The following is a 15,930-nucleotide window of genomic DNA, read 5'->3' as shown; positions in this document are numbered from 1 at the left end:
TATGGGATACTGCAAAGGCAGTCCTAAGGGGGAAATACATAGCCATCCAAGCCTCGCTCAAAAGAATAGAAAAATCTAAAATACAGTTTTTATATTCTCACCTCAAGAAGCTGGAACAGCAAGAGAGAGACAGGCCTAATCCACGCACAGGAAGCAGTTGACTAAGATTAGAGCAGAAATCAGTGAATTAGAAACCAGAACTACAGTAGAGCAGATCAACAGGACTAAAAGCTGGTTCCTTGAGAAAATCAATAAAATTGACAGACCACTGGCAAGACTTATCCAAAGAATAGAAAAGGACCCAAATTATTAAAATTATGAATGAAAAAGGAGAGGTCACGACCAACACCAATGAAATTGGAAGGATTATTAGAAACTTTTATCAACAGCTTTATGCCAATAAACTAAGCAATCTGGAAGAGATGGAGGCCTTCCTGGAAACCTATAAACTACAACAAAATAGTATAATCAACAATATCGAGATTTTTCAAGAACAAATCATCATGATTAGTGATTGGTGATAATACCATTTAGAAAAGAATAAGAATGGAAAACATTAAGATCAAACAATGCAGCATACTTTTCAACTTGTCTGATGTTATTTTATCAAATTTCATGTTACGTTCTTATAGGTATATCAGAGTCAAAGATTGTTGATAATTACTTTTATGATAGCATATTGTTAAAATCTATCCTGTTTAACTATAGATTTACAGAAGAATGTAAAGTTGAAGTATTTTCCATGCATCTATTACAAAACTTTTCCCAGATTTTACATACTAACCCCAACCTTTTATATACCTGTTTTTGAATGATTGAATTGGTCAATCTGATACTTAATTTCTTTTCTAAAATTATAATTTATGGGAGAAAAAATTACCTGGTATGACTTTTTTACAGGCCACATTTAAGGGATGGATGGATATCATGTATGCAGCTGTTGATTCACGAAATGTAAGTCTGTTTAGAGGGAAAATTGTTTAATTTGATCCGGTGAATATTTCCACAGTGTTGTAATTTACTAATAAACAAAACAATGGGTCAATTTATAGAAAACATCTATATTACAAAAATAGAATATTCAACCTTGCATTATTTCTTCCACAATTTGATTTGAACGTTTTTCTCTACTCACTGTAAATCTTCTAACACATCTTTTCTAGTATCTAGCATGGCACCCAGCACTTAAAATTTTGTCGATTTTGCAAAATGAGACATTTTATTTTCGGCTCTGATAGTTCTGGCCATTTGTGCATTAGAAGCCCTCAACGTGCACTTTCTTCATCTGTGACAGATTTCTTCCATCTTTTTATCTTCCCTGTAATAGGAAGAATCCGGCTAATGGTAGAAAAAACAAAGAGAAAACAAACAAAAACTTTACAGTGTTTCTCTCTGGAAGTGAGATTTTCAGATAGAAGGAAGGGGCCTTCACAATCTGCCTTAGACACCTCAGCACTTTTGAAAATTTTGTACAATTTTCATTAATTTTTCACCATGTAACAGTGGGAGAGGAAATCACATTTAAAAAAAGGAGAGAGATTGGCTTCTGGTATATTGCCAGAGCATAGTAATTAAATTCGAAATGTTATTTTCCTAAGCACCAATAACCAGGTGGTAACAGAGAAAGAATTCCTGAACAGTTGGTTTTGTTTTGGGTTTTTTTTTTCACCTTATTAAAAAAAAGAGAGAGCTAGCATGAGAACTAAAAGCCCTGCATTGTATTTCTGCGAGTACTATCAGGAATCCCAGTCATATGCTTTTTTGAATAATAATAATAACTTAACTAGTATTACTACTCACTTCGCTAAGGGCTTTCTTAATACTATCCCACTTAATCTTAAATAACAACGTTACTGTGTGGTTGATATTAACTCCATTTCACTATTGAAGCAAATTGGCTCAATGCGGTAAGTGGTAGTACGTGTTTTTGAACCCTGACCACAAACAATGGGCTCATAACCACTTTCCTCTATAGCAGTTTCCTACCTCTTTTGAATAATTCATTTAGAGTTCTCTCTCCCTTCCTTAGCAGCAGCCTGATATGAAACTTTCTTTCAGTTCCTTCCTTAGGAACTTAGCGGACAGTATCTGCTACATAACTCCTCAGCGTTCAAGCACTTTACAGTGATGAAATCCAAGTGGACACTAAAGTTGTGAAAAGTTGCTCACTCTTACTCTCAGTAGTTACCAGAGAAATGCAAATTTAAACCACAATTGACATTAACTATACATTTACCTCATTGGCAGTATTAAGTATGACCATATCAAGTACTGTCAAGGATAAAGAGCAATAAGAACTCTTATGCAATGCTGACGGGACAAAATGGATAAATATTTCTTTAAGAAGTTGGGCATTATCACGTGATTCAATAAAATTCAAGATATTCTTTAGCCCCGCAATTTCATTTTTAGCAATATATCCTACAGAAACCTGTGCACATGCATAGCAGAATCTATGTACAAGAGTGAACATAATTTTTGAACTAGTAAAAAAGTGGAAACAGCTCAAAAGTAGTAGAAATGGACAAATGATTGAATGTTATACAGTGATGAATGATATATGAATACAGCATACATAGCAATGTGGATGAATCTAAAAATAAACAGTTATAACAGATGTATCTACTAGACAAAATATAGACATAACTAATCTTATTGTTCAAGAATGCATGGTTAGATCAGTAGGGGAAGAAAGGGATAAAGAAAGGGGGGGTAATCAGAAGGGGGAATGAAACATGAGAGACTATGGACTCTGAGAAACAATCTGAGGGTCTCAGAGGGGAGGGGGGTTGGGGATTGGGATAGACCGGTGATGGGTAGTAAGGAGAGCACGTATTGCATGGTGCACTGGGTGTTATACGCAACTAATGAATCATCGAGCCTTACATCGGAAACCTAGGATTACTGTATGGTGACTAAAATAATATAATAAAAAAAATCATTAAAAAAAATAAAATAAAAATAGAAACGCCAGGTGATGGGTATTAAGGAGGGTACGTGTGGTGATGAGCACTGGGTGTTATATGCAACTAATGAATTATTGAGCATTACGTCAAAAACTAATGATGTACTATATGTTGGTTAACCTGAACATAATAAAAAAAAGTCTAAGGAAAAATTTGAAGAAAAACTAAAGCAAATCTACAAAACTATATATGAACAAAATGAAAATGTGGACAGACATATAGAAATGATAAAAAGGAACTATGATAAATGATAAAAAGAGTAACAGAATATTACATACTAAGAATGAAAAGTATGCAAATAAAATTGAGAAAAAAGTTCCATATGATAGCGTCAGAGTTTAAGATATTTACAAATAAGTTTAACTCTGGAGGTAAAAATGAAAACTACAATACATTGTTGAGAAAAATAAAACACATTAATAATTAAGGTTATCCCGTGTTTATGAATTTGAAGAGGTACTATTAAGAGGACTATATTAGTCATAGGATGTGTAGATTCAATGCAGTCTTTATCAAACCTCCAGAAATAAAAAAAACCGTCTTTAAATTCATGTGGAGTTTCAAAGGACTGTAAAATAACAAAAACATTTTGAAAAAGAAAAAGATGGAAGAACTTAACACTTCCTGATATCAAAGCTTACTACAAAGCTACTATTACCAAACTGTGTGCTAGTGGTATAAGCTCAACTTTATTTTTTATGCGTGGATATCCAGTTTTCCCAACTTCATTTGTGGAACAGGCTGTCTTTTCTCCTTGGTCTTGGCTCTCCTTCTCTCTGGTCTTGGCTCTCTTACTGTAAATCAATTAACTATGTGAGACTTTATATATAAAGACAGCGTGTTCAACAAATGATGTTGGGAAAACTGGATTTCCACACATAAAAAATAAAGTTGAGCCAGCTCAGCAGGGTGTCTGCTTCTCCTTTGCCACTCCCCTGCTTGTGCTTGCTTGCTCTCTAAAATAAACAAACAAACAAATAAAATCTTTAAAAAATAGAAAATATCCTGTGAAATATATAAAGAATGTAGAAATCTTTTACATTGTTGTTGAATGTAAAATGGTACAGCCATTCTGGAAAACAGTTTGACAGTGTTTCAAAAAATTAAGCATAGTTTTTCTGTATGATGTAGCAATTTTACTGGTTAAGTATTTTCCCTGAATTGAAAACAAGTATTGAAAGAAATATTTATGGATGAATACTCATGTAGGTTTATTTGCAATAGTGAAAGACACAGTTTGAGTACACCAAATGATGAATGTGTAAATAAAATGTGGTTTATGCATACAATGGAATATTAGTCATTCATAAAAAGGAACAAAGTGTTGTTACATGCTACTGTGTACATGCCTCAAAAACATTATGCTAATTGAAAGGAGCCAGATGCAAGTTGTTTGAATTTGTGTCTACATTTATCTGAAATATTCATAATAATTAATCAACAGACAAAAATTTATCTGAAATATTCATAATAATTAATCAACAGACAAAAACTGGGACTGGTTGTTGTTTAAAGATGGGGATTGGTGAATGAGACGGTCTACTCAGAGTTATGAATTTTATTTTGGGATGATGAAAATGTTTTACAACTGGCTAGAAGTAGTACAATATAGCTATTGTACGAACCCACAGAATGGCTCAGTTTAAAACTGTTACATATGTATGATATGAATTTGTACTCAATTTTTAAAAGTATATAAGCAGGGGCGCCTGGGTGGCACAGCGGTTAAGCATCTGCCTTCGGCTCAGGGCGTGATCCCGGCGTTATGGGATCGAGCCCCACATCAGGCTCCTCTGCTATGAGCCTGCTTCTTCCTCTCCCACTCCCCCTGCTTGTGTTCCCTCTCTCGCTGGCTGTCTCTATCCTGTCGAATAAATAAATAAAATCTTTAAAAAATAAAAAAAAATAAAAAATAAATAAAAGTACATAAGCATAATCTTGTGTTGTTTTCAAGTTCTTTTTAGTTTCTCTATGAAGATCTCCAGGGAGGATGTTAGTGTTAGCAGTTTTTTCCTATTGTCATTCACCGTTTTCCCTAAGAAACATAAAGGTTTTAAAAACTGGTAAAAATGCTACCACAATTACTTGTCATTTTACTCACAATTTACCACCTTTATTCAATCACTAAATAAATTACTAGGAATTTTTTATTAAAGGTGAGATAGTGGAAAACGTTTCTTATTTTTAAATCTAATGAGAATGGGGAATGTGGGGGGTCACCTCTCCAGCAATAAAGTTGGAAACCTAGAACAGAAGTGAAATGACTGCTGAAGAGAAATATTGCACATCTATTCAAATAGTTTGTTTCACTATATTACAGAGCCTGGCTAAGCTTACCGATGGTTTCAAGAATTACTGCTTTATTACTGACCCTCTACAAGATTTTCCTCACAATGCTGGCCCACTTTTAGAATCTTGTTTGCCTCAAAAGTTTTGTGATGCTGGATCTCAGACTGACATCATTGGACAGGTATGCTTGGTAAGGGACAAGAAATGAGTGTGCTGAGAGAGAAAAGGGCTTATTTTGTGTTTGCCATAAGTAATTTTGTTTCATTTTTCATTTTAGAAATATTTTGTTTCTTATGCACTTAAGTTCAAAAACAAAGTATTGTATCTGATAGCCACTTGTGAAAGTTCAGTGATATGGATGCAATTGAATTGCTAACCATCTTTATCCTTGCGATCTGGATTTTTAAAAAAATGGCAGAATCCTTTTCAGAGTTGAGTTTAAGTGTCTTTTCAATGGACATGACTTTTCAATGGACAGATTGGCAAGCTTTTTCTGTAAGGACCAGATATAAATATTTTAGGCTTTGTACAGATGCAGTTTCTGTCAACTGTTCAAGTCTAAAAGTGGATATATATACTATATAAACATTTGTGTCTATTTTCCTATAAAACTTTAAAAATAGGTGGCAGATTCCATTTTGCAACTTGGCCATGATTGATTGATCATTGACTTAGAACAGTGATAGCTGTGACACTCTAGTTTGTACTTTCATAGCATTTATTATAATTCTAAAAGAATGTCAGGATATAGACCTGAATTAAAATTAATTTTGTTCCAGAGTTGGAAAAATTGCCAAAATCCCTTTTCATAATTTGTGAACCCTTGAGTTAACCAACAATTCATCATCACCATTTAAAACAGGATTATATTTAAAAATATTACTTCTGTAGTATCACCAAATGAAATTTGCTATTTATTGCCAAATGGAAAGCCAGTGGCACTGCCTTCCTCCCCTTCTTTGTAGGGGTTATTAAATAAACATGAGGTATCAGTAAATTAAAAAAAATATCTTGATAAAATATTGAAAGAAGAGTTAGGGTTTTAAATAATTACCTAATATTTTGAAATTTTACCAAATATTAGCTCTTTAGGAAATGTAATATGGTAAATAATGACTATGTCTTACGTTTGGTGGAACAACCTAATTTCATTTTTCTCAATATTGTTCTTAAACATACACTTTTTGTTTTCAACCGTATGTAGTCATACATTTAAAGAAGATGATCATTATCAGGGCCCCTGGGTGGCTCAGTCAGTTAAGCATCCAACTCTTGGTTTTGGCTCAGTTCACGATCATGGGGTCATGAGATTGAGCCCTGTGTTGGGCTCCATGATGGCATCCTTGCTGGCTGTGGAGACTGGTTAAGATTTTTTTCTTTCCCTCTACCCTTCTTCACTCTCTCTTTCTTACAAAAAGAGAAATAAAAATTTAAAAACATAAAGAAAATGGTCATTCTTTGTAGCCTATAGAGAAGAATCTGTAACTCAGAAGTATGTCCAGCATTTTTTCAAAAGTTTTTGAAGTAAGACTGATTGAATTCTCTTAATAAATAATTGGTTCTTGTCACAAGATTAGAACTAGAATGTAGATATTCCTAACTAGTTTGGGGAGAAGTGGGTAACATCAAAACCACTGTAACGATTCAAATATAATGTCCTAAAAATATGTGGGGTGAAGCTTGTTATGCAGTTGTAATAACTGCAGAAGTAAATTATCTTTTTTTAAATTTCTTTCTTAAAAGTTATTTTCTTTTTTACTATTATTATGTTATGTTAGTCACCATCCAATACATCCTTAGTTTTTGATGTAGTGTTCCATGATTCATTGTTTTTGTATAACACCCAGTGCACCACGCAATACGTGCCCTACTTAATACCCGTCACTGGGCTAGCCCAATCCCCCATCCCCCTTCCCCTCTGAAGTCCTCAGAGTGTTTCCCAGAGTCCATAGTCTGTCATGGTTCATTCCCCCTCCTGTTGACCCCCCACTTTCTTTATCCCTTTTTTCTACTGATCTCCCTGCTATTTCTTATGTTCCACAAATGAGAGAAACCATATGATAATTGTCTTTCTCTGCTTGACGTATTTCACTTAGCATAATCTCCTCCAGTCTCATCCATGTTGCTGCAAATGTTGGGTAATTTCTTGACGGCTGAGTAATATTCCATTATATATTTGGACCACATCTTCTTTATCCATTCGTCTGTTGAAGGGCATCTCAGCTCCTTCCACAATTTAGCTATTGTGGACAGTGCTACTATGAATATTGGGGAGCATATGGTCCTTCTCATCACTACGTCTGTATCTTTGGAATAAATACCCAGTAGTGCAATGGCTGGATCATAGGGTAGCTCAATTTTTAACTTTTTGAGGAACCTCCACACTGTTTTCCAAAGTGGCTGTACCAACTTGTATTCCCGCCAACTGTGTAAGAAGGTTCCAAAAAATAGGATTCTATTCATGTTTGTATCAACTTTTAGTAAATTATTTCCTTTCTCTTCAAACTCAATTGTTATTTTACGGAATACCGAAATAGATTAATATATTTCCACTGGGGGAAAAATCCAACTGTTGAGGTAAAACAAAGCTCCTATTCCAAACCCCTCAGCTCAGAGGTTGTAACAGATATAATTTAGTGCTTTTTCTTCTGTAACTTTCAAAAATCGACACTGAAAGAGAAATAAAAAGAATATTTTTAATTGTTGCTAAAAATTTAACTGAATTTATTATTTTGAAAAACTTTTTTTTTTAATCTCCATTTTCATTCTTCCTTCTATTCCTGAAAGTTTGGCAGTGATGACAAAACAAATGTTGTAGACCAAATCAGACTTAGTTGGCAATATGAGGAAGCCAGAAAGAGGTAAGAATTACTTTAAACGTTTTGCCTTCTGCTTACTTACTTTTTCCAATGGAGAGAAATTGAAAATAGTTTGGTATAGTTTACCTAAAGTTTTATCAGAATGAAGTGTATGATATAATATAAAATAATGGATTGCCATTTGTGTTTAGCTACTTCATACATATGACAAAATATGAAATGCATTTAAAATGTGAAATTCAAAATATTGGTAACAATTGTAAAGATTTCATTCAATAAGAATACAGACTTTTCACCTTTGCTTGTGACATTTAATTCTTTCTAACAAAAAGAAACAAGATCTCCTGCTATCCCTTCTGACCTAGTATTTAAAATGTCTTCTAAACAAAAATATTTGTGTGGCTTTTTCCATTAAACTATTGAGCCACATATGTAAAAGCAAAATGGTTTAATTTAAATTGGTCTGAGGGACTGAACAATCCTTCAGGAGAGATTCTTGGAGGAAAGGGAGAAGGTAGGGATGGAAAGAGGGAGTTCTGAACCAGCCACAGGGATAAGGAGAAATTTGCTTAGGACTCTTTATTCTTACATTGTCAAACTACTTTCGCTTTCCTAGTCCTCATTTAGAGAATTTACCTATTTTACATTTTTAAAAATTCATTATTTTTAACTGTATTTATTGTTCTGTTTTATAACATTTAAATTCAATTATTTAACATATACTGTATTACTGGTTTCTGAGGTAGAGGTCTGTGATTCATCAGTCTCATATCACACCCACTTCTCATTCCATCATGTGCCTCTCACCCAGTTACCCCTCACCACCCTCTTCTCCAGCAACACTCAGCTTGTTTGCTGTGATTAAGTCTCTTACATGGTTTGTCTCCCTGTCTGGTTTTATCTTCTTTTATTTTTTCCTCTCTTCCCCTATGATCCTTAGTTTTGTTTCTTAAATTGCACATATGAGTGAGATTGTATATTTGTCTTTCTCTGACTGCCTTCTTTCAGTTATCATAATACCCTCTACCTCCATTCACGTTATTGCAAATGGTAAGATTTCATCCTTTCTGATGGCAATATTGCATTGTGTGTGTGTGCGTGTGTGTATAGACCACATCTTCTTTATCCATTCATCTGTCAATGAACATCTGGGCTCTTTCCATAATTTGGCTAATGTGGACATTGCTGCTATGAACATTGGGGTGCATGTGTCCATTCAGATCACTACATTTGTGTCTTTGGGGTAAATACCTAGTAGTGCAAATGCTGGGTTGTAGGGTAGAGCTATTTTCTACATTTTTGTATATGTTCTTTATCAAATAGAGGAAGTTTCCCTCTATTCCTAGTTTAATGACAGTTTTTATGACTATTAAATGAGTATTGAATTTTGTCAGATGCTTTTCTGTATCTATGGATATAATAACATGATATTTATTTTCAGTCTGGTCATATGTGGATTCCATTAATTGATTTTCTAATACTAAACCTGCCTTGCATACCTGGGGTAAACTCGGTTATTGTTGTGCAGTTCTTTATGTACTATATTGAATTCAGTTTCCTAATACTTAACTGAGGATTTTTGCTCAGTATTCTGAAGATAATTTTTTTTAAGTTTGTGGTTTTTATTTCTATGTCTTGCAGAGTCTCGACAATCCAGCAGCAGCTAGCCCAGCTTGAGAACGAGTCGTGGCCAGGCCTGGCCGAGGCCGACCAGATCATCAAGGAGAAGGAAGCCCTGCTTCAAGAGCTGCAGCTCATCATTCAGCAGAGGAGGCCGGTGGAAGACGTGGCCCGGCTGGAGGAGGAGAGGAGGCGCCTGGAGGAGGAGATCCAGCGAGCCCAGGCCACGTCGGTGCAGGGCACCACGGAAAGGTGGGCCAGCTTGTGAGGTTTCAGGAGCAAACAGGACTCAGCTTCGGGGGAAGAACCAACTGGGAAAGCTAACTGGGAGAATTTGCACAAGATTTCAGATTGGTCCTGGGTCTTATTTTTATTCAGGGTATCTGTTGCCTGGAATGTTTCCTTGCCACATAGAAAGAAGGCAGAATGTGAAGGGAACATGTGCCTTTCCTTCTGTGGGAGGTGTAGCTCTGCCCAGGGCTTCTGAGGTTCCTACTTTGTGTTCAGAAGCAGGAGGGGATGGATTGAGGGAAGATAGGAATCCCTATTCCTTCCTAGTATAGGGGGCTGCTGCAGCTGTGATGTTCTTGGCCTGATGGAGGCAGGCCTGTTTCTCTGTGCACCTCCATTCATTTGATGCCTGCTTGAAGAAAAGAAGTATGGGGCCCTAAGGTAGGAGGTATTCCCTGGGGATAGGCTGAGGGCTATTAGAGAGACCTGCAGGGTAGCCAGAAGAAAGTGACCAAGGTAGACATCTTAAGAGGGCTGAGATGTGCCAGTTGCGTGACTAGCCTCAGTCATTGCATATCTCCACTTCAGTGCCCTCATTGTCAAGTGCAAAGTTGGAGTTAGGCATATAGATCCTTGTCCTGCAGTCTGCTACTGGCTGATGACACTCCACAAGCATTCTAGAGAATGTGCACCAGGTGGAGAACTCATACCCTAGGTGGTCTTTCAGTATCTGTTCTGTTAAGACTGAATGGCATACTTTTTTTTTTTTGTACGACACTCATGTTAGGTTGTTGCAGGCATTTATGTGAAATGCTAATATTCGAGAGAGAACTCCAGGGCTGTATTGTGAGAGTTTATCCTACAAAATATACCCTAAAGCTAACTATTATAAAAAGGCTGATAAAAAATACCCAGAGCTATCAAAAAGAAATTTCTTAAACATTGAAATACTTTTTGCTTTCAGCCACAATTTAAAGACATTTTTTTGAATTATACTATTTAAGGTAAATAAAAACGGTATATTAGACTTTGTGTTCTTAATCTGCTACCTTTTAAAATACTCCGTTTCTTACCAGTGGTTCTCAGTATTTTTTGAAGTGCTGTCCCTTTGAAATAGGACATGAGTCATCTATTTCTATGGTTCAGACCTGGCTGGCCACTTTTCTGCCTGTACATCATATGTCTTTCTCTTTCTACTGAAAAAAAATGTGTGAAGAAGTGCGGCAAATATTTAAGATTTCAATTTTTAATAGAACAGTGGACTAGAAATTATAGTCTGTGTATGTACTAGTAAAATGTAAATGGCTTACATTTCAGACAGTTTTTATCTCTTTCAATTCTTGGACTGACTTTATGTGATACTTCCCACCTATATTTTGTAATGAATTTACATTTTAGCCTGTACAATTTTTAGATTAACTAGCATACATTTAGATGTCTCTCTCTTTCTGAAATGGACCTGCTCAATAGAGTGATAAGTGTAACATATATATACAATAGGTAAAGTCTTCTAAATTTTTTCCACTAATAGTGAAATAGTCTGAAAATCTAAACACAATTAAAAACAATTTAAAATTGTGCTGCACATACAAATGTGAATGTATACGTATATGTATATGTATACACATATATAAACATGTATGTGTGTATGTAAATGGAGAGAAATGGAGTAAATTGATGAATTCCATAATAGGGATTGAAAATCCTACCCTGCAATCAACAATACTGCCCCTTCAATTAGAACTGAATTTATAATCTGTTAACTTGCAACTTCAGACAATAGAAAAGGTTGGATAGGTATATATACAAAAGTGTCTAGAAAAAAAGCAGTTACATTGAGTTTAAGTAAATTCCCTATAAAAAAACATTTTGATGCTGGTTGATGTTTACTGTATGGCTGTATTTTTATGAATTAATACTGTCCCACTGGTTGTAAAAGTGTAGTATAGAGAGTTGTTTCAATCTTCAGGGGCGCCTAGGTAGCTCAATTGGTTAAGTGTCCAACCCTTGGGTTGGACCCAGGTCATGATCTCAGGGTCCTGGGATCAAGCCCTACATGGGCTCCACAGTTAGCAGGGAGTCTGATCTTCCCTCTCCCTCTGTTCTTCCACAGACTCTTCCCCCTGAAATAAATAAATAAATAAATAAATAAATAAATAAATAAATAAAATCAAATCTTTTAAAAAAATTAGTTCAGAAGTCCAGTGAGAGGAATAGTTTGGACTTTCTCTCCCCCCTTCACTGTACTTTAAAGAGAGAATTTTTGAGGATACTTTTCTGGAAAAGCCTTAGGTAAGAACTTAACTACAGCATAAAGTCTGGAAAATGTCATTATTAAAGGAAGCCCAACAGAATTTTACCAGAGGAGGTAATGTAGTGACTGGTAATATGCATGACTTTGAGTTCAGGCAGACTTGACCAGATTGATTTAACGTGCATAGCAAGTTAGTTTTACTGTTTTGAGTATCGGTTTCCTTATCTGTAAAATGGGATTAAGGTCAATGGAATAGTAATAAAGTACAGAGTGATAGACATTACTGTAAACTCTCAATGGTAACATGCTTCTCGAAAATTTTTATAAATTTTTTAGTTAAGGTATATTGACATATGACATTATGTTAGTTTCAGGTGTACAACATATGATTCCGTATTTGTATATATTGTAAAATGATCACCAGCAACAAGTCCAGTCAACATGTTACTTGTTATAAAAGCATTTTTTCTTCTGATGAGAACTTTTAAGGTGTACTCTGTTAGCAAGTTTCAAATATGCAGTGCTGTATATTACATAACCACGACTTATTCATTTATAACTGTAGCTTTGTATCTTTTTACCCCTTTCATCCATTTTGCCCATCTAACTGTGAACCACACCAATCTGCTTTTTTGTGTCTGTGAATTTGGTCTTTTTGTTTGTTTGCTTGCTTCTTTTTACATTCTATGTGTAACATAATACCGTCTTTGTCTTTCTCTGACTTATTTCACTTAGCCTGGTGCCCTCAAAGTCCATGCATGTTGTTGCAAAAGCCGTTATTGGTATTGTTACATTTATTATCTTTTATGTACCTATTCTAGGTATTTACATTGCGGTTACCATAAAGTTTACATATAACAACTTGTATTTATACCAATCTTTTTTAAGTAGATAACAATATGAGATTGAAAATATTTTAAAGCTCCACATTTTCTCTCTGAATTTTATGTTTTTATATCACATATTTCATCTTTTATCATGTCTACCCTCTCAGTAATTATATTGTATAGTTATTTTTACTACTTTTCTCTTTTAACCTTTATACTAGCTTTATAACTGATTAACCCACTGCCTTTAGAGCCTTTAGCCTTTACCTGGGCAATTTATACTTTGCTACGTTTTTATTGCTGAGTAGTACCCTTTCTTTTCAGCTTGAAGAAGTCCCTTTAACATTTCATGTAAAGCCAGTTTCTTTATCCTTCCTTCAATTCTGAATAATAGCTTGCCCTGGTAGGTGTTCTTGGTTAGTTAGAAGTTTTTTTTGTTTTTTCCTTTCAGAACTTTGAATATGTTGTGTTACCCCCATCTGGCTTGCAGAGTTTCTCCTAAAAAATCTGCTGATAGTCAGATAGGGTTCCTATGTATATAAGGTGGTTTTGTTTGTTTTTCTTTTGCTGCTTTTAATAATATTTGTCTTTAACTTTTAACATTTTAAGTACAACCTGTCTTGGTGTGGATGTCTTTGGGTTCATCTTCTTTGGAACTATGCTTCCTGGATCTCAAGGTTTGTTTCCTTCCCCAGGTTAGGGGAGTTTTCATCTATTCTTTTTTAAATAAATTTTCTTCCTCTGTCTTTGTTCTCCATCTTGGAGCCCTATAACACAAATGTTAATCCACTTGATGTTGTCCCGTAAGTCCTCACTATCTTCACCTTTTTTTATGCTTACTTTTCTTTTTGCGGCTCTGATTGTGTGAGCTCTGCAGTTCTTGAGACAGAATTCCCCAGGTTTCTTCTACCTCACCTAGCTGCTGTAGTGTATTTTTCAGTTCAGTTATTGTATTCTTTTTGTCTTTGGCTCTTTCTTACACTTTCTATCTCTTTGTTAAAGTTCTCACTGTTTTCAACCATTCTTTTCCCCAAGTTCAATGAGCACTTCCATGACCATCACTTTGAACTCTTGACCAGGTAAATTACTTATTCTGTCTCATTACAGTTTTTTATCTCGCTCTTTCCTTTGGAACATATTCCTCTGTTTCTTCATTTTTCTTGACTTTCTGTCATGGTGTCTATGCAGATGAAGCAGCCAACCTTCCCGGTCTTGAAGGAGTGCCCTGTGTAGCATGAACAGTAGAATTCAGCAATGCCCCACATCTTGGTTGTCTGTCAGCCCTTCGTGATTGTCCAATGGTCTATTTGTCCCTTCATAAACTCACAATTGTTCAGTGTGCCAAGCCCGCCAGCAATCTCAAAGTAGGCAGATCTCAGAAATTACTGAGATTTGTGCTCACTGGAAGCCAGGCGCAGATAACACATCTTAAAGTATGCAATACATGGAGTTCTGTAGGAGCAGAAGCATAAGCCAGGCTGTTTCCCAGAACAGGAGACCTGGAGGTGTCCCCTGGGTGAAAGTCATAAAAATCAGGTTTCCAGATGCGCAAACAAGCTCCTTTCTGGCATATTCTGGCCTCTCTTCCAAGAGAGCGACTGTATAGGGCCCTAGAAACCTGAAGCCCGCCCCTCGAGCCGATGTTTCAGGACAAGCAAACAAGCTTTTTACATAGAAGGACTTGGTGGTGTTTCAGTCTGGTTGCTGTGCAATGTCCTGTGGGTTGTTCTAGCCAAGAACTATCTCTCTGATTGTTATTGCCCTATGGGATTGCTACCTGTGTGGTGTGTATGTAGGGCCGTGGCGGTGGTGGTCAGCCAAGAACTGTCTCTGTTACAGTCCTGTGGGATCCAGCATAAAAACTTCCTCATCCTCAAGAGCCAGATAACAAAGAGTTGTCCCCTGGGAGCAACCACAAAAACTGGGTCACCAGGCTTGTGTAAAAGCTTCCTTCTGGGAGTTGTTACTGCTGTGTAGCCTGGCAGCAAAAAGCACAAAGATGGAAACTACTGAAAATGAATAAAGGAAGAGGAAAAAAAAATTAAAGGAAAAAAGAAATTTATAAAGAACTTAAGAAGAAAAAGGGAAAAATAAAAGATGTCCTTTCATTCCCTTTCATTCCCAGTTTAAGCAAGGCAGAGAAAACACAGTTACACAGGAAGACAGAGATAACACAGGGAACTGGGAAGGCAGAGGGGCATAGCCTCCTATCTCCAGACTAACCAAATAGGCCCTGCCCCTCACACCAACCCTTTAAAATTAACTGAGTCTGGACACTTTTCAAAGGGCTGCTTCTGTGGAGCCATGAGAAAGGTGAGTATATGTGTGAACTCTTTAAGTGCTGTTCCTCAGTGCCCACAATACTCATAGATATAAACCCCACTGGTTTTCAAAGATATGTTTTGGGGCCTTTTTTCTCACAAATACATCTTACATTTTGGGTCCCTGATGTAAGGTGCAAACCCTTCATTCTTTGAGGAGAAGCTCTGGGATTTGAGTTCCTTCTCTGTTGTGGGTCAGTGTGCACAGGGAGATAGGCGTTTATTAGTCAGATTGTGCCTCAGCTTCTCCTACCTAGTTTGATGTTGTTTCCCTTTTGTTTGCCCAATGTGAACAGCTTACTTATTAGTTTTTAGAGTATATTGTTCCATATGTAGCTAGATTTGGTATTTGTACAAAAGGTGTTAGATGCAGGATCTTTCTAACCGACCATTGTGAACCGGATAATTGTAATTGTGCATTTTTGTAACATAATGTGTCTCTTGTGGTATGACATAAAAACTTACTATAACTTAAGAATTAGCTTTTAAAAGCTATTTTTACTTTATAGCAACAGTAGATTACTAAAAACGTTTCCCCTAAATTTTAAAATATTACACGTAAATGGAAATATTATGGATAAATGGATTCTCTAAAAGCCTTTA

At 35.9% G+C, this 15,930-nt stretch overlaps 1 protein-coding gene across 1 annotated transcript in view; it reads left to right on the top strand.

Annotated features, from left to right (window-relative positions):
* Positions 1 to 15,930, top strand: part of LOC103656297 (protein WWC3-like) — a gene marked incomplete at its 3' end in the record, with an annotated part of 93,189 nt that overhangs the window by 39,983 nt on the left and 37,276 nt on the right. The window contains 3 exon segments of the mRNA XM_040624830.1: positions 5,287 to 5,436; positions 8,043 to 8,116; positions 9,716 to 9,946. Of these exon segments, the coding sequence (XP_040480764.1) occupies positions 5,287 to 5,436; positions 8,043 to 8,116; positions 9,716 to 9,946 (455 nt within the window).

This window comes from Ursus maritimus, unplaced genomic scaffold (genome assembly GCF_017311325.1).
Source record: "Ursus maritimus isolate PB19 unplaced genomic scaffold, ASM1731132v1 scaffold_72, whole genome shotgun sequence".
Classification (NCBI taxonomy): domain Eukaryota; kingdom Metazoa; phylum Chordata; class Mammalia; order Carnivora; family Ursidae; genus Ursus; species Ursus maritimus.
Note: the sequence above shows the minus strand (reverse complement) of the source record. Positions and strands in the feature narration are given on the sequence as shown.